The following is a 19,177-nucleotide window of genomic DNA, read 5'->3' as shown; positions in this document are numbered from 1 at the left end:
GGGGCATACAAGGCACCCTATCTGCTGGGAATGCTACCTTAGGTTTTGTTAGGCAGGGATGTTTTGTTTGGTGAAAAAGCGGAAAGCTATCAGCTGCTGTTTCTTTCGATAAATAGTGCTAGCATAGAAAGAACTTTGCATTTTATACGGTCATAGTACTAAAAATACATGAAAATCACAGAGGTTAAGAGGAGTGAGGTTTTCAAGAAAAGGATTTGTAAAAATAGATACTTTCTGGTACTTCCAAAGACTTCAGAGAGGAAACATGCTAATCTTTTTATAAATACCAGTCTTCCTTGATGCTAATCCTATGCAACTACAGAAAGAAGAATTGATTTTCTTTATTGATGTGGCTATTTCTGCCCAGGCTATAGAGGCAGGACATGTTTTTTATTGATTTGGCCGTGAACTTCCCAGACTCTTGATGAGCACAAATGACAGAGCTGCTCCAAAGAGAGCTGTGAAGCTGCAAGGGAACCGGTACTGCCACGTTTGTGAAGCTCCCTCGCTGCTTCGCAATATGAATTATACATTGGGTTACCATCATGGCAATTAGAACAGGATCCAGATGTTAACTGTGTGACCTGTACTGAGTGCTGCTCCTTGGAGTGCTTAATCTCTGCATAATGGTAAAGGGCGAGATTTGTACTATAATTATAGAGAAATGTTGATGGGGCTGAAAACTTGAACTGTACTGGAAGGGCTTTGTGTGTCCAGGGGATGTTGAGCTTGTTTCTGTCAGAAGAATAAAGGAAAAGGAATTCAAGAGAAAAATGCATTAGGAACTATTAGATGACACTTAAAGCTTGTGCAGGGCAGATTTTCCCACTAACTTTTTGCAGAGGTTTCCAGCATCTGGCTGAAGGCAGTTGGGGCACCTTCAAATCCTCGAAGCTTCACTTACGCATCTGCTGGGAAATTGGCTGTTGTGGTACTGAGTGGTTTGAATTTTAATCTGCAGGAGACATGAAGGTACCAGTAAAGACACTGGACAAATACTGGATTACGTAAGGCCAGATTCTCTGCTCTGTCACTATGGCCAAACTGTTTCAGTGCTGCTGCTCCTGATGGCTCGCACTGTGGTTTTGTAACACAGGAAGCTGGGTTTTGTAGCCTGCTTCTCTGCTTTTAGTTTCATTTGGTTTTAATACACACACTTAATAAATAAGCTTGTCTTTTTTGAAGCTTTTGTGTAGATGACAGAAGAAACACGAGTATGTCTTTCAGAAAAAATAACATCTTAAATAAGATGCTGTGTCATTCTGCAAACTGCATCCTTCCAGTAACGCGAGTGTTCTCCCACTCCCTCTTTATGCTAGTAGATAAGATGAACTTGTTATGAATTTACTTGCTGGTTCTAAGCAGATCTAAATCATGTTGTCAGCATGCCTCTTTGTACTATCATCCTTAAAAAAAAAATAAAAATCTGTATAGCTTTCTTGTACCCAGCCAAAGGCAGAGAGATAAGGCTGAGCCCTTTCTAGTACGTGTGTAATTTAAAAATCAGAGAATATTTCTTGCACGAGAATCAATAAAGTATGAATATAAAATTGTCAGGTGATAACAACTGTGTGATGCAGAGGATTAGTAACTTGTCCTTTTATTATCAGGGGCTGGGTTCAAGCTTAGATACAACAAATCAGAAGTAATAATATGCTGCTTGGGCTTCAGTAGTACTGAACGAAAAGAGTGAGTGTGCATAATTCCCCAGGCCAGCTGGGAAATATTAAGCGCCGCTCTAAACTCTTGCGGTCTGTTCAGACCACCTATGGACTCCCAGGCCAGAGCTTGGTTGTTGATCATTCTCTATCATCAGGACAAGCCTAGCCCACCACCAGAAGGAAATGCTGTATGTGAAGTCCTCTTGGGATGAGCTCAGGAGGCAGCAGTTTTCCCTCTGGGTGTGGCTGCGTCAGAGCTGAATCGGAGAGGGGGCTGCTCAGCCTCAGGTGGGCATGGGCACTGGCATGGGCTGGCTCCCTTGGCAAGGCCGGGAGTCAACCAGCACCATCCTCAGCAGCCTTTGACAGCCACAGTTGCTATGGGAACCTCCTGAGGAATGACCTCTTTTAGTGTTTAAATAAATAAGCTGAATTTTCACTGTTATTTTTCTAACAATGTCTAATTTTCTCTGGGAGAAGCAAACCGCAAATGGATTCAACACACCGTTGATCCGGCCTCCAGAAAAATATATTAAATATAGATTGAGTGTGTTGCGTGTATTTGTATTTGCCTGTTTGCCTCTCCTGGAAGCACAGGTACAAGGGCAGGGCATGGCCTTGATACTCTAACTCAGCCCAGAGCTATGGTTTTAATTACAGCTCTGAAAGAACTGTGAATCACCTTGTGAAACATCAGTTAATACCTCAAATAATTAGCTGTGATAAATAGAGTGAGTTGGGCACTCCTAAGTAATTGCTCTGTTTCACCTGAGAGATTTCTGCATTCCAGTGGTGGGTTAGCAATTCCCATGCATGCTTTGTAAAGCCGCTTGTAAACACTTTTGGACTGAACACAGTCAGGAGCGCCCTGTGGAGGAGTGCCTGGCTTGCAAGGGGTGCCATAATGTTCCGGGGGAAGGAAAAATGTTATGTTAACATGAGATTGATCTCAACATGAGCAGCGGCAGTATTTAAATACGGAGGTATCTAAATAAACTCTGATTTATTGGTAGAAGTGAAGCATGAAGGATCTCTGCAGCTTGCCAAACCAATCTGACATAATGCTGCCTATTTTTCCAGGTCAGATCCACGCACCGATAGCGTTTCACCTGTGCATGCTTAGAATTAGGCCCTGAAGAGGTGAGCCAAAAAAAATAGCTTAACTGTAGAAGTGGATCACCAATTTCAAAAATTCATGAAGACAATAGTGGGACATTATCCCCTTGGAGGCAGGGTACAAATTTCTGTCTGCATAGTTCATATTAGCAGCCCTGTCCTGATGAATAAGGACAGAAGTTTTAATCAAGCTATAATAATTAGACTGAGCCAGTGATTTGAAGAAACAATGTTTTTACTCAAGGCGGTGCACTGTATGGGATAAGATGTGCCTGATAGCCTCTGCAACATCTGGCACAGGACAGTTGCGTCTGGTTTATAGCAATCTGAGTTTTTAAGCAAAGCTTCTAAGGCACCAGTCCTGATAAAACATGCCTGGTCAGGATAAACACATTTCATGTCTGGTGGAGATTTTTTGAACAACGTGACAGCTTATAGTTCATTATTCTGGAGATTTACATACAAAAGAAATAGGAAAGGAGTAAAAGTGCAGTACTGCTGACACCAGTGTAACAGATGAATGCTTAGTACAGCAAAGTGATGGAGAGTGCAAGATTTTGTTTCCAATCAACAGAGCTGAAAGACATTTTAGGTGAAAAATTCATTCAGAGGTCTGAATTTTGGCTGTGCTTCCAGTGTCCTGCACTGCACAAGGTAACATAGAAGATTCTCCTTATGCTATGACAAACTAATTCCAAAACAGATATTTGCATAGAGTAGAATTTACCATATTAAAAGATAAAGAGCACAGAACTTCTAATAGAGTTGACATGATAGTTTATTGTGGCCTTCTTTTGCCATATTTGAATAATATCTCATAGATTTGCAAACCTATTCAAAATTGTCTTCATATTCAGAAGCTCTGCCAACCAGAATCATAGAATTATGAAGTAAACTGTGCTTTTTTAGAGACTTAAGGTGCTTCTCTCGTGCCAGGTTTAACTCCTTTTTACGGCACCTGAATTTCTGTTCTCTTGTTCATTGTGCATTTTTTTTTTTTAAATTGTGATTTTACTTGACCAAAAAAACTACTTGTAGGTATCTTTATTGGACTGCAGAAAATGATATTTTACCAGTTTAGCAGTTACGTGTTTTTTTAATTTCTTAGACTGATTGCATGATTCTGATTAAGTAGTAACTATCAAAGATGCTGTTAAAAGTATACTCTCGTAAGTTATGCTTTACATAAGTTATGCTTTGGTGGCCAAAAAGGCCAACAGCATCCTGGCTTGCATAGGAAACAGTGTGGCCAGCAGGGCTAGGGAAGTGATTCTATTTTTGATCCCCTAATAAGTATAAAAAAATGTAGCTTTCTTCTAAGTAATCAAACTTTAACCCTGAATTGATTGTAAGATTTTTTTTCAGGGTTGTTATTTTCTCTTTAGCAATTTGCATTTTATCTAATCTGTTTGGGCCAACATAAACTTTTAGAATGAGGTATTTCAGAGAAAATTATTTGTCCTGTTCATCAGTTGGCAGTTTGCTGTTTTCACCTATGAAGGTTTTCTCTAAATACAAGAACAGAACTTGATACCACCTACCTCAGAGTAATTGCTGTCTGGGCAGCCTTGATCTGATGCTGGAGATCATTGCTCTTTATCCTCACCAGGTAAAGGACTTAATCTTGCTGGTCTGGTCTGTATCTCACAGGAAGCATGGGCTGAGTAGAGGAGCTGATAAGTAATACATTTTATCTAGAAGTTAAAATTTCACTGCTTAGCAAAGTCAGCCAGATTTCAATACTTATTCTGATGAATACTTCATGTCCTTACCTTCTTGACTGTGTGCTTACAAATACCAAAGGACTGGAGCAAGGCTTTTAGCTTACATGCCATGAAGAGCTTGTTTGTTTGGCTGCAGCAAGTGAAGCAAAAAGTTCTGTTGGTACAATCCTTACGTACATATGCTACAAGAGCATCCTACCTGAGCCTGGAGCTTCAGTCCATTTGGGATTGTCATCATTAGCAGACACACACTTTGTTGTCCCATTGGATTTGGAGAGATGTCTGAAATGTGGAAGTGCTTTCTTCACTTACAGGTTTAAACATCAGGAAAAGAGAAAGCATGAACAAAGCATCTGAAAGTAACAAGTCTTGTGAGTGGTGATACCAGGCAGTACATGTGTGAGTTACAAATAGAGCTGCTTTGTCTCTGAAAAACAGATGTATACAATAAATGCTATCAGTGTTCTGTAAGGATCCATGTAATTCGTTTAAAAATGTAGTTGATGAAATGAAACTGTAAGCCTACTAAACCTCAAACCATAATACAGCAGAAACCAGAGCGCCGTACATTATGTACCCGTAATGGAGTCCTGTGGGTGACAAGGGTTTGTGTTGTTGTATAAAGGTAAGGCACAGATGTGACAGAAAAGCAAGTGAGAGGGTTACCTTTTTCCACCATCCAACTCTTTTCTTCTTGTTGTTGCTTGTTTGTTTGTTTAATAAACAAGGCTTTACAATTCCTTACATAAATCCTTAACTTTTAAAAGTCATTTTTGACAGATCTGGAAGAACCTGTATATATTTAAATGAAATTTTGGTTGTTTTTATGCCAGAAAATGCAGTGTATTTCATTAGGTAAACAGGGACCTCTAAGAGTTGTTCATAGGAGCTTATGATGATAGTCAAAGTAAATTGCATTTAATTTTCATGATAATCGATCTTCTGAGCTTTATCAGTCTTCTATCAATAGTTTCTATTTGAGGTGTTACTAGGAATCAAAATTGAACTTAAGATAGGCTGATCCCATGCCAAACATCTGTCTGAATCATCAGTGACTAAGTTAAGTTCAAGAAGTGTGCTTTAAAATCTTGCAAGTGAGCCTGGACTCACAGAGCTGTCATTTTTATACTACTGAATCTGTTTATTTTTGGCCAAAACTGGGAGATGACAGAACCGGTAGTTTATGTTTATGCTTTTAGCGATACTTACTTATCCGAATAAGTAAGTTATCTAGCCCAAAAGACTAACAAATATTTGTATTTCATGAAATCAGTGGAAAATACGTACCTCACACTTGGTAATGACAAATTACATTAGGTTAATTGTAGGACTTAAAAGTTACAATCAGTAATTTACTTCTCTGTCAGTAATTTATGTCTTTGTCTCTGAACCATTTTAAATTATTTCAGAAAAATAATTCATTTCTTTGTTATTTTAAATCTAAATGCCTATAGTTTTTGCAAACAATAATGCTACTTAAGAATAAACTAATCTGAAGGATTTTTAGGGAGATTGAAGCATTTGCACATGTCTAAGGAGCAAGAATTTTACTAAAAAGTTAGCAAGAAGGAATTGTGGATAGTGTTTTTTCACCTTTGCTATAACATTTTGAAAAGTACTGCTGAACCACACCTGTCTTTTCACAAGTAGAATAATTTGAAAATGTAATTGTGTATTTTTTTATCTTTTTATTATTTTTTTTTGTATGGCAAAATTTGTGAGGATAAGTTACAACATCTTAGTTTATAGTCTGTGTCCACAATCTTATTTTTTTCCCCCTAGTGGGATCAGTGGTTTGCTTGGAATAACTCACTTGTGTCTTTTATATAACTGAGAATAAAGTGGAGTCTAGACTTAAGATGTTTATGCTGGATGCCCACCCTAAAGATCCTGGCAGTGCTGTCTGCTTAGGTCACCTCCCAGCCATGCGTGTCTCCCAGTGGGTTACAGCAGCATGGCCATGTCCCGACTCATGGCTTTTGATGCCACATGCAGCCGTTGTCTGTGCTGCTGCACTCTGCTCTTATTTCAGGCAGAATCAAACTAATTACTATTTTTTATTCCTTTCCACTAATCAGACTCTCCTACTAGTTACTCCCAGCAGGAGTCTGTCCGTATGTTGAAATTATACTCCATCCTTTTTGTGTCCTACGGCTATTCCAAGAGATGATATTCCCCTTTTCTCAGTTATGCCCTTTCTTTATTTTTAGAACCTAACACAACTCGTTCTCTCTTGAGATCCTATTTACAAACAACTGTGGTGCTAAATAGGATAAAGCTAAAGGCAGCTCAGGCTTCCCTCACCATGATGCCAATGTTATATAAAAGCTTTAGACGTACAAGACCCCCAAAGATGCTGTAGGTTCTGTTTGTGTCTATTCATTGCTTAATCTTCCTGCTGGAATTGCCAAAGATGATGGTATGGAAGCAACCAAATCTTAAGGAAGTGGTAACATCATGACATGGGTGAACCTATACAGACATTTTTAAAGCAAATTTAAATCATAGAATCATGAATTATTCAGGTTGGAGAAGACCTCTAAGATCATCTAGTGTAACCTGTAACCTTTAACAATACACTGCCCAGCTTAGAATTGAAATGTCTTTCTTACTTTAGGAGCTAATATATATGGCATCACTGTTTTAAAATTTGGAGGTAAAGGTGTGAAGCTGTTTTGTTTTATTCCTCAGCCCCCCATACACTTAAATTCTTAACTCTGCCATTTCTACATTTTTCCTCTGCAAGCCAGGCTGATTCAGGTGACTAGAGAACTGTGCAGATAAAAACTGCCCATTAGATTTTGTGTATTCTTTAAATATCAAGAAACAACCAAATGATCAAACTAAAACTAATTCTGGATTACTACCTAGTTTTAAACTGAATATCATGTTTGAAGGTAATCTACTCTGTAAGAACTGTAACTGATTTTAGAAATGAGATTAACTACAAGAACAAAACTATTGACATCAATGTAGATACTGAAAGAGTTTTGGTTTAATAAATGTAAAATAGGTACTCAAAATGCATTGCCTTTTAAGGTGCATACTTTTTTTTTTTCTTTTGTGCTTTGATATTGTAAAATGAAGAGCATTGTAATTGCAGAGGCATTATGAAGTAGCTAGTGGATTCTTCAGTAACTGTGACAGAAGTGTAGGACAGTAGGTGGAAGTCTTTTCCAAGTGATGGACATAATCCAGAGTTATTGCTCCCTGGGACAAGTGATGTTTGTTTTCATAACAAGTGTTAGCATTTATCAAAGCCTATTTACTTGCCCAGCTGTATGAAATCATGACAGCACACCAATGCATTACAGCACAGCAATCCAGTTAGGAGGAATACTTCAGTAAGTGCGTGAACAGCTATGACAAGTGGCTTATTTGCTAAATGCAATGCTCTGTAAGTGGCTACAAACCAAACAGCTGTGTTATGGTGTTGATCTCTATTAGTTTTACAGATCCTATTTTCTTCTTAAAGTGCTCATATATTTGACTATCCCTGTGCTGGTAACCAGCCTTTTACTGGATTAAACAATTTGACATGACTGAATATGAAATCATGGGAGATTTAGAAGAGACTAGTTTAGTCCTTCTGTAACACCATTTTTATTCCAAGCAGAAGGACTTCATATTTGATAGATATTTTCAACTGAATTTGGTTCCTAGAAACTGATTTCAGCTTTCTGCTATGAGCTCAGTCTGTTTTAATTTTGAAACTCTAAGGAAGCAGTCAGATAAGTAGTCATGAGGGCCACAAATACCACGTTAAGAAGTAGAAGTGGCATACAGACAGCATCTCCAGTGCCGTTGCTTTGTATATACCAAAAGCATGGTTATGCAGTTTCCGTAATACTTTATTAGACTAGCTTAATCTTGGCATCAAAAAAGTAGACTTAATAATAACTATTAACTTTAATCAGTATTCTTATTGGGAAATAAGTCATTTTCAGTATTAGAAAATGTATTGGAAATGGATCGATTTATTAGGGGGTACTTTTTTTTTTTTTTTTAACGGGATTTTCTTTGTCCAGCTCTCACTGGAGAGCTCTCTGCAGAGTTGGTCATACACAACCTACTCCACACAACTTACTAGGGATAGGAAAGAAGGCCATAATCATAGGCTTTGCTGTAGGGCATTACAGCTTGCTTCTGCTTTGAACAGGCACAGCACATAGCGTAGCCTGCCAAGAGGCCACTGTAACATCTAAGCATACAATTAACTGTAAGTGTGTGAGTAATCTCATCCTTTTTCAGTGAAGCATTTAAGCACGTGTTTATGGTTAATGATTAGGTCCAGATGAAAGCAGTAAGATGATCTATGATTAAAGTTAAACATATGTTTATGTGTTTTCTTGAAGAGGAATGAAATTATTCAAATGCTGTAGCACTGTGTGGGTCACCTCACAGTACTGTATTTTCCAGCATAAACCATCAGATTCTCCAGTGGGGTAATTTATAAATTTTTCTAAATGTGAGAGGTTCAAACACATTAATCTAAGTTCTCTGATCTAGTTGTTTGGGTCTGGATTTTGGTTAGAGTATATGCACAGTTTCCCTAGAATGAATCCAAAGTGCTGAAGAGGAAAAATTTGGCATGTCCAGATGCTGAACTCAGAATGTGAGCCTGTAATAGCATAATAGGTGTTGTAGTGTTGTCCACCAAGCTGTCCTCTCCAGTAAGTACTTATTGACAGTATAATTGGTAGTTGCCTTCAGGGGGAAAAAACACACTTTGGGGGAAGGAAAAAAAAAAGTTAGCAAACAGTTATTGCAGTACAGGCAGACTCACCTACCAATTATTAAAAAATCAATGCATTATATGACATTTTCAAAATGTCCCATTCAAACAAAGAAACAGAACAAAACAAAAAAACACACACACACATAAAGCTCATTTTAGTTTAAAATTTGGCTTTTAAAAGAAATTTCTTCATTGACTTTGAAGTTGTCAGTAAAATATGGGTGATCTTATACCTGTCTTCAAAAGTTCTTTCCATTTATTTTATTGAATAGATTATCCCTTCTGTAGCATTTATGGCACATAGCATTTTAATCACTGTAAAGTGAAAAAAAATAGAATGGTGTAAAAGGCATAAAAATATATTTTTTCTTGTTCTTGGCATACACTGAGTGCTATCTGTAGGGTGTAAAATAGGGATTAAAGAGAGGTGTAAGACTGTAGGGATTTCTGAAATCCATGTGGAAGTTTCTCCAAAGGCTGAAATTTAATTCCAACACCACAGGGGATCATAATCTAGATTTTTGCTTCTTCACTTCACTCTGCTTATACATTGGTTAAAGGGACCGCTCCCTGTCCGAGAACAAAACCACCTCTTTGTTAATGCAAAATGCATAACAGATTGTTGCAGTTTGTTGTTGTCCTTAATTTTTGTTTGTTTTTCTTTCTCATAACTGAGCTAGAAAGAGAGACTAGAGGTCCCTAATTATACACTGGGCCTTCCCACTGGTTGAGCCTGAATATTTGCTGAGCCTGTTACATTTCACTGGTTCCAAATCCCTACCAGCCCTTCTCCAGGTATATCTCTGCTTTAACCTAACCTCCTTTGGAGTTCGTTCTCTGTCATTCAGAGGAGAAGACAGCAGAAATTTTAAAGGCATCTGAACAACTATGTAAGAAATAAATAGATAAATAAAATCAAGGAACAAAGTGATAAGTCAATATTTTTAATTCCTTATTCGAGCATGTGGATAGGAAAAGAATCAATAATGGCCTTGTGGCCTCTTTTTCGTGAAGGATCCCAGCTTCCTCTTCTGCCTTGATGTACTAGAAAAAACATGCTGCATTATGTAGGTTTGATGGAAAATGTGTTTTCATTGTGCATGAATTTAGGATATTAATTCTAACTGCATCATATTTTGTTTTCTGGATGCGTTTACTGAATGCCACTATTATTTTGTAACACTATTACAGGCTTTTATTATATGTAAAACTGCTTACAGGTTATTTGTGGTATTTATTTGGAGACAGGTGATGGAAAAAAACATATTAGATGAAACTGAATTATGTTGCCAAGCCTTGGTCTCTCAGTGTTTATAAATGGAGACAGTAGAAAACAAATTAAAAGCAAAATTTCCCCTTCTTACAACTCTCAGTCTACGTACTCTTGCCACTCTCAGAATGATGTTTTTTTCCAGAGGTTGCAGGGCTGTGGGGACAGAAATGAGATGCGAGGCCAAGATTCTGGTGAACACTTTGCCTTTGCCTGGGGAGGAGTCTCCAACTCCTGCGGGGGTTTGTTAAAAGATGATGGGGAGGGATGAGGTTTTTAGGTGTTCCCCCATGGTTTTTATTGCTCCCATGCCCTTTATTTGCATCTGTCCATCTTCCTATGTCACACAGAAATCCTTCCTTCCTGCCACGTTCCTGATGGCTGTGAAAACAAGCCAGGCAGGAGTGTGGGAGTGTGGTGGGACCAGCTGACCTCTCTGCATACTGCAGTGATGACCCCCATACAGTCCCGGTGACACAATCTGCTACCTTCCATCTTCTTTCTACCTCTCCCTTCTGAGTTATTTCCCTTTCCTACCCTCAACCCCTCCCTTACCTTCTGAGTTACTATGACAGATATGGTTACCTAGGTGCTGGTGGCCTTGCACAGTTGTGCTCCCCAAAAGGTCCCCAATCCTCTTCAAATACCTGTGGCGTTTGGCCAGATAACTCCCATTAACCGCTTGTGGAATCCAGCATGCGAGCTGTAACTTCTGCCAGCTTCTCAGGCTGTCATTTCTTTTAACCAGCAGTTTTCTCCTGTCACATGCAGGGGTTTCGTACACTGTGGAAGGTGTTTCAGCTTTGGCTGAGGACCTTGGCTGCAGCCTGTTCCTATGCTGGAAGCTCTATAGGATTTTTTCACTCATTCCCAGCAGAAACTGCTATTGCAGTGGCCAGTGGCCCAGGGCACCAGAGTCCACAGATGCTTTTGTACAGATTCTCACTCTTTCCTATCTCCCTTTTCTTTCTCGGGCAAGGTAAACCTTGTGTCCTCTCAGGTCTTCATAAATGCAAATTTTATGTTAATATTTCTTGAACTCATACAAGGAACAAGAATTTTTTGGCTCATTTGTCTTTTGGGGACTATGAAGCAGGAGGGAGGAATCAAGGTGTGCCAAGATTTGGACTAGCAACAGCTCAGCTCCTGGGGGGATGGGAAATGAGAAGTTATTGGTCACAGGCGTTGACCTAACAAGGGAACTGCCAGTAATCAGAGACAGCAGTTCAAGCTCCTGCCGCCGCTTCTAACTCACAATCTCAGTTCCTTTGCACTCCTGGTCCTGCAAGAACTGGGCTGCTGCATTTTTTGCCTAAAAAACATTTGTGTTTCTGTCCTACATGGGGACAGGCTACTCCATGTAATTTTATAGTGCACTGTTGTACAGAGTTAATCTAGGTCAGAAGAGGAAATGAAATAATTTATCTGCCAGATTATAAAAGAGGAATGGGATGCTGCCTCGGTCAGTGGTGAGATTCATTCAGTGATGTCTCCTTGTAGAAAACTGTTACCAAGACATCTTATTCAGCAGAAAGGTGGTTGATATAAAATTACTCCATGACCATTTCAGAATGAATTTGAATGAGCAGGCTGAGTCTGTGCTGGATCAGCACTTTACCTTTTATGCCTGTATTGATTTTGATCCAGCCCTGTGAGCTTTAAAGATAGATTTACTGTACTGTCACACCACAAACTTCAAAAGGTGTCTTTGATTGAAGGAAAGTTTAATGTGATCTATGCAGAAGAAAAATCATTAATCAAAGTTATTTTAGATTTGGTCTGTTAATAGAAGAAACATTGTAATAAAGACTCTTAAGGCTAGGGCTTCATTTGTTTGCATTTGTTTTAGACCGTTCTTCCCCCTACAAACCAGAGGAAAGCTCTAGTGAGTTCTGCTAGGATTCCCTCTGTGGTTTATTTAAAACTTCGAAATCAGCAGCAAAGAGCATGTGATTTATAAGACAAACACCCTTGTTTAGTTTCAGGAAGGATTTCTGGGGTAGATAAAGAAAGACCTAGATGGAGGGAAGAAAGATGGGCCTGAAGAAGAGCACGGGCTGTAAGAAAACAAATTTGAGGCATAGATGTTGTGGTTGGGGAAGATAACAGAAACAAAGAGAAGGAATAGAGAGGAAAATCTCAGTCTTATAGTTCTGACTTGCCATTTTTCTTTTATCTGCCTGCTCACTGATCAACATGCATAAAAATAGGGAAGGAAATTTTTTTTGGAAAAAAAAAAGGCAACTCCTGTTGTGGCAAGTGTTTTTTTTGCTGCTTATGGTTTGTGTTCTACTATTATCCTTGTAATGCTGTCATTGGTAGGAGTCCATGCAAAAACATTGCATGGAGCTATGTCTTTTTCAAGAAGTAATTTACATTTAAATTCTTTTTGTATGTGTGTGTGTTTTATCTTTGAAGTCCTTTCATTAGTAATTGTAGCTCTCATTATCAAATGTTACATTTAAAGCAAAGCACTTCTGTATGTTTCTGCTTACCTATATTTTCTTGACAAGTCATCTTCATGGTCATACATTCTATAATTAGTCCTACTATTGTAATCTAAATTATTGTTTAAACTATTCTTCTGTTTTTGAGAGCTGAATGCAAGAACTTCAAATTTATATGTTCATTACAGACTCAGATGAATGTGAACCCATTGACTTTAGGCAGAAAAAGTACAGTTCTGTGATCCAAAACACTGTTACAGGTATGCATAAGCTTTCTGCTTTTGCTGTCAGACAGGTATATTTAATAGCTGTACAACTAGGCTTACACAAGTATTGTTAGTGTGCTGTATATGGAATCACAATTAGGGAGAAGAGATAGCAAGAGCATAGGTTCTTACTCCTCCTTCCTTCAGATCAGGGAGTGGAGTGGTGTCTCTGAAATCAGAATCTTTGCCTGTTGGGACTGCTGAGGCCACATGTTTAGGGCATCATAAACATCATTGTGTCTGTACTTAGCTTCTCTCTGGTTCAGTTCATTCTTTCCAGCTATCGTTAGTATTACAAAGATACTTATATTCATCAACTTTATTTCTGGGTTATATTTCTGTTTCCAGAAATTGTTTTTGTGTGTTATACATTTACGTGTTTAGAGATTTCAGGCAGAGTAATAATATGAAGCAAGCGTTTTATTTTATGTCTACTATTTTTTGTTAAATATTTAGTATTTTTATAAAGAAAAACATCATGCATGTCATGATAATTCTAAATGAGTTGTCTTTTTGCATTCTTATATTGAAAAATTGTGCAAGAAAATTAGAATTGCAACACTAAAATATGGTGTCAGTTATTTCAGTGTTTATCTGACATTTCCCTCCTTTTTGTCAGGAGGTCCATGTAAGCACCAAATGCTGGGAAACAGTTTTTGAACAGCATGACTATGTTTGTTTTTTTTGTCAGAAGTGACAAAAAAAAAAAAAAAAAAAAAAAGGTTCCTTGAACTTTCTCAAAACAGCAATTTCAAAATTTGATTCCTCAGAGAACAAAACATCCATTTAATATATTAGTGTATTTTCAGCAGGACTTTGTGTGTTTCCAGATTAAATTACTCTGAAAGCATTAATTTACTGACTAACATGGGAAGTACGGATGAAAGAGCTATTTAGTTTATAAATTGTGCCATCTACTTTCAATGTAGGAATGGTTAATGGCTTTAAAATATATAAAGACTAATTGTCCTACAGATTTTGTAACCAATCATGTTAGTAATGTTCAGTTGTACTATTTGCAACATTAACTGTAATGTACATGATAAACGTGGGTCAGCCATATAAGTAACATTAATGACTTTGAATGAAATCATCCCAGTTGAAAACTGCTGTGCCAAAATTATTCAACTTGCACTAAAAAATGGTAAAATGAGCAGCTATGAAGAACAAATTCATTGCAGTATTTGTATGTATATTTAAAGTCTGAAAATATGAACATCAATTTGAACTTAATAAAATTTAAGAAGATTGAATTACAGCTACAGCCAAGCTGTTAGTGTGCATTTCTAATGTCTAATTTTCTGGAATTCTGGTGCAACTGAAGTAAATCAGAGTACATAAATTATTCTGAAATTATGATAAAAATTGTGCTACATTCTGTTTGCCACTGGTTACTACCTTTATCTGTTGTGCACTTTTTCTTTCTCAAATCTGTATTGTGAACTTTTAGCAAATGAAATGTTTGCTCATCTTTAAACCACATAGCTAGCTTGATGGACCCCAAAATCCTTAATGGTTGGGATCTTACTAATCATTGCAAATAGACAATGAAGAAGAAAATTAAAAATGAAATTCCTTACTCCAGCAAACTCAGTGGCAGATATTCTTGTAAGAAACTCCCAGGTTTACAGAGCACAACAGAAACATTACAAGGTCATTATCTTAAAGTCCTCATATCTTTATTTTTAAACTGTTTTTGCTCGTACCGCCAGCCTCCTTTGTCCTATGGTGGATGGTATGATCTGAAACAAATAAAGTAATCTTTCACTATTTTAATTTCTTCCCTCTTTTCGACATCATAGAAGCGCTGAGAGAAATAATTCATTAGTATTTGAAATGTATTTGCAGTATTTGAGAAGCAGGATAAAAGTGGAATTTATTATTTGAGAAGTGTCATTAACTGTGTTGCATTTCCTTCAATAATTTCAAAGTAATATTTCTAGTTCCCTTTATAATTAATGTGGCTTTGCATGCCAGGTGGTGATAGAAGAAAATGATTAGACGTAGTTAATGACTTTTCAATTAATGCATTGTTTATATGTAGTTATCTTTCATTTAAAGTTATTGAATAGAAACATGCATACAAAAGACAAATACAACTCTCTCATAGCAAATTTAGGTGAAATGTGAGCATAGGAATGCTCTTTATTTTTAAGATCTGAAAAGATAGCTCAGGTGGTTAAACATAATTTAGCAGAACACAAGAAGAATATCATGCAAATATAAAAATATTTCTGGATAGAAGAAGAATATTTTAGGTCAAAAGCTTTTACCCAAAAACGCATTTTAAAAACTCACTATTGATTAAGTTTCCTGCAAATGTAATGAAAACCAATGACACAGTATAAAACAAATAGGTCATAAAAGTGCAAAAATTCCACATAGCTTTGCAGACGCTAGAGTTCACCTTTGTTTTGAAATACCAAAAATGGCCTTACCCTTTCAAGTCAATTTAAAACTTTTTTCAAGTTGTAATAGTCTATGATACTTTTTATTTTGTAATATAAAAATGATACATCACTAAGTCTTTGAACATATTTTTGAGCCTTCCTTAACTTTTATGGATGACTAGCAATATGTGCAGTATATTGCAGCCTTAACATATAAATTCAACAGAGTATCTATAGCTGAGTTACATGTAAGTATACTGGAACTTAAAAATGAATTGACCCTGTTTTTTAATGGATTGAATGGTGTAATATCATTGAAGTACTCAGGTATTCTAAGCTCTAAAATAAATTGATATGCAATGAGGAAAAAAAAGTCATTCTAAACCTATTTGAAGATAGTATGATTTCTGAGACTAGCCAGTCCAGAGCAGTAATGTTAAGGTTCAGGAACAGTTTTATCTTTGTCACTTCCTTGTGCAAAACCAACAAAATACTTTGCATTTGCATCTTTGATATTCTGAAAATGTGGAAAAAAAATCAGGCCATTTTTTATCTTAAAACTATGAGTAATTTTTACAGATTTGTGGGAGATTTGCAGGAAGCCATCAGCAAGTGCTTCTTTGATGCTCCTTTTTTATAAGCTGAGCATGTTGAAGAAGAGACTTGTTTCTGTTTTTTTTTTTTTTAAACCTCATTTCTGTCTGGCATGGCTTGAATTCGAGTCTCTGAAAGCTGAAGTTAGATGAAAAGTGTTTTGTATTCCAGGATGGTCCACATTTTGCAGTGGTCACTCTGTTGTGTCTCAGTTCATTAAGATTGCCTATACCAAAGCTTGTATTTAAAAGACAGGCTTTTGTCTGCACCAAGGGAATCTCTGCTTGAATATATACCTGCCTTCAACCATTTGATGTGATGTTTTTCTACTTAGCTAAAGCATATCTGAAAATTTTGCTTAAAAAATTATGTTAGTGCATGTAAATATGATATAAAACTGTATGTTAAGAAGCATTGCAGCTATATGCAATGCCTCTTTTCTTTGGAATAAGTTACTGGTAGGCTGGCATATTTTTATGCTCATTTCTAGAGCCTGGTGTGGGAACAGTTTTTGACTTCATCCCCAGTAGAGCAGATATCAGAGCAATGACTAATTAATAAAACCTGCTCAAAGAAGAGTCAGGTTTTGTAATGAACAATGGCAATCTCCTGCATGTCAAAAAATCTAAGTGAGATTTGGGCTTTATCTATTTTATTTGGACAAGTATTATATTTAAATTTCAAAAAAGTGCTATAGTAAAAAAGCTTTTAATCCTACTTGTTTCTGACGAACAAGAACATCTTAACTATATCGTTTAAGGGTACAGGTATGAATACAGAGATGAAGAATAGATGGAATTTGTTAATGGATAAATAATAAAAACAACAAAAAAAATAGTGCCTATAGCTACATAAATTCCCTTTGAAATTTATCCTCAACTTCATGGATGTCATGGACCTGTATGATTTAAAAAGTAAGCTTATATTTAAGTTGTTTTCTTTGACCAAGATTTTCTAGGCACTTGTAAAATTGCATACTAAATCATCAGCAGGTGTGTTATTGCTCAAAGGTGTGATTAATCAGTAAAGAGAGTAGTTGAGGTTGCTTGGGTATTTGTTCCTTGCACTTTTGCCTTTTCTTCAGGGACTTGTTTCTACATCTAAAATTTGTTGAAAACAGTAGCAGTCAGGGATACTTACCACAGCGTTACTTTGTGGTTTCTTACCTGGGACATCTAGTGAGATGAACATTTTAATATAAACCCTTGGTTTATATTTTGGTGAAAGAGGTCTGAGCATACCTAAGACCTTTTCTGTTCACAGATGGCTTTTCCTGCCTGCCTCAGTGTATCAGGATACAGCAGGCCTATGTGAAAGAAGGCTTTGTTTCATCTCAGTTAATATTACTAAAATATTATCATGCAGATATGTTTCCTTCTTTGCACTATAACTGCAACATGTAACCACGAGGGATCAGTCACCTATCCAAAATACATGTTTTCATGATGAAAGCATTTTATCCTGTCCTTGCTAGCCAGCACTTTTGGCCTCAGTAGACTACTGATCTTGCTATCCGTGCATGCTACTAATTTCTTTAGGTATTTGAGCATGGATCCAGGGGCCAAAATAGTCCTGGTGAAGTTACTGGTGTCCTTCATTGCCTCTCTGAGCTAGGGCCAAGCTGCTTGTCAGCCTCAGGTGGGGATGGTTCCCTGGGCCTGGGGCATTGGTGCCACTGAGAAGAGCTGGGAGGAGGCTGGGCTGCATCAGGCCAGCTGGTCAGTCGAGACCTCTGCTGGGAAGCTGCTGAAGAAAGAAGGTAGGCTTTTGGCTTTTCTGAGGTAAAAATTCTGATTTAGATGATAAAGGGGTTGATGATTTGGAGGTTTGACCTAGGGGGAGGTTCTGAATAGGCATTACGGTCTTTGGGTTTGGGGACATCTTTCACTCTGAGAGACATGAACTCAGCAGTGTAAAAATAGGGATGAGGTTACTAATGGCAGAAGTGCTGATGCAGCAGCCTGGCAGAGGCTTACATTGCAATCTGAGCATGAAAGAAGAGCAGCCTGTGGATCCTATTGTAAGTGAATGCTATTTTGTGTTTTGGTATTGTCATTTATTCCCTTGTTACAGCTGTGCTCATCCAGTGACCCACAGGCTATGTTTTATCACGCTTTATTTATCCTTCAGCCTTCCTTCCTTGCAGGTCTTTTATGCTCAAGTGAGGTCTGGATGAATTGCTTTAGTAATAGCAGTAGGTGTTGATTCCTCATATGTAATGTGGTAAATGTGAATATGGTCCTGTGCCTGGAGGGGGCTACAGTACCAGAGAGGTGATAGCAGGAAAACACAGGCATCTGCACAATTCACCTAATCCACTGCCATTTAAAGCATGTGGATTGTCCCAGAAGCAAATTATAGTCCCTGGCAGTAGCAGTGAGGAGAAAATTTACAGTGGCTATTTGCATGCTGTGTCTGAGTAGAGAAATCTGGCTTTACTAGTGATGCTTTAGGTATAACGAAGACAGCAAACTGGTGGTGGTGTTCTGCCTTATTTCTAGTCCCATTGCTCTAGTGTTATTTGCCTGTAGCAGACAACTTGATGCACTGCCATACATGACTGAAGGTATGCCGTGCAACTACTGAAAAGCTACTTCAATAGCAAGTCAGGAAAATTCAGGACCTACTAAGTCATATGAGCAGTGTTGTAAAGAGTTTATTGTAACTTGTATAACATCAGCTGAGTGCAACTCACAAGATCACAGATTCTGATGATAGGTAAATAATGATGTTTATAAAATGTAGAAACTAGTAGGTATCAATATGTGTAAAATTTGCTAAACTGCTAGGAGAATGTTTCAGTCTCTTTATTTCTTAACATTTATTAAAATATTACCACAGTTCTCTCCATCACAGCATCTAATGCCATGAAGAAATCTACTGCACAGAGCCTGACTCTATGTGTTACCAGTGAAAGTTATGCAGCTGCATTAGCTTTTATGGACAAGAAATACATTTCTGAGTTGTGTCA

At 37.5% G+C, this 19,177-nt stretch overlaps 1 protein-coding gene across 4 annotated transcripts in view; it reads left to right on the top strand.

The window, feature by feature from the left end:
• The window catches only part of NRG3 (neuregulin 3), a 394,717-nt gene that overhangs the window by 82,431 nt on the left and 293,109 nt on the right, over nt 1-19,177 (top strand). The window contains exon 1 of one of the 4 annotated variants that reach the window (XM_013105802.5): nt 17,303-17,965. The exons of the other annotated variants lie outside the window; for them this stretch is intronic. Within the exon in view, the coding sequence (XP_012961256.2) occupies nt 17,851-17,965 (115 nt within the window). The 5' untranslated portion in view covers nt 17,303-17,850. Of the gene's footprint in view, nt 1-17,302; nt 17,966-19,177 lie in introns of those variants that run through there. 4 annotated transcript variants of the gene reach the window in all.

The sequence above is a fragment of the Anas platyrhynchos genome, chromosome 6 (genome assembly GCF_047663525.1).
Source record: "Anas platyrhynchos isolate ZD024472 breed Pekin duck chromosome 6, IASCAAS_PekinDuck_T2T, whole genome shotgun sequence".
NCBI lineage: Eukaryota > Metazoa > Chordata > Aves > Anseriformes > Anatidae > Anas > Anas platyrhynchos.
This window is presented reverse-complemented; position numbering and strand designations above follow the sequence as displayed.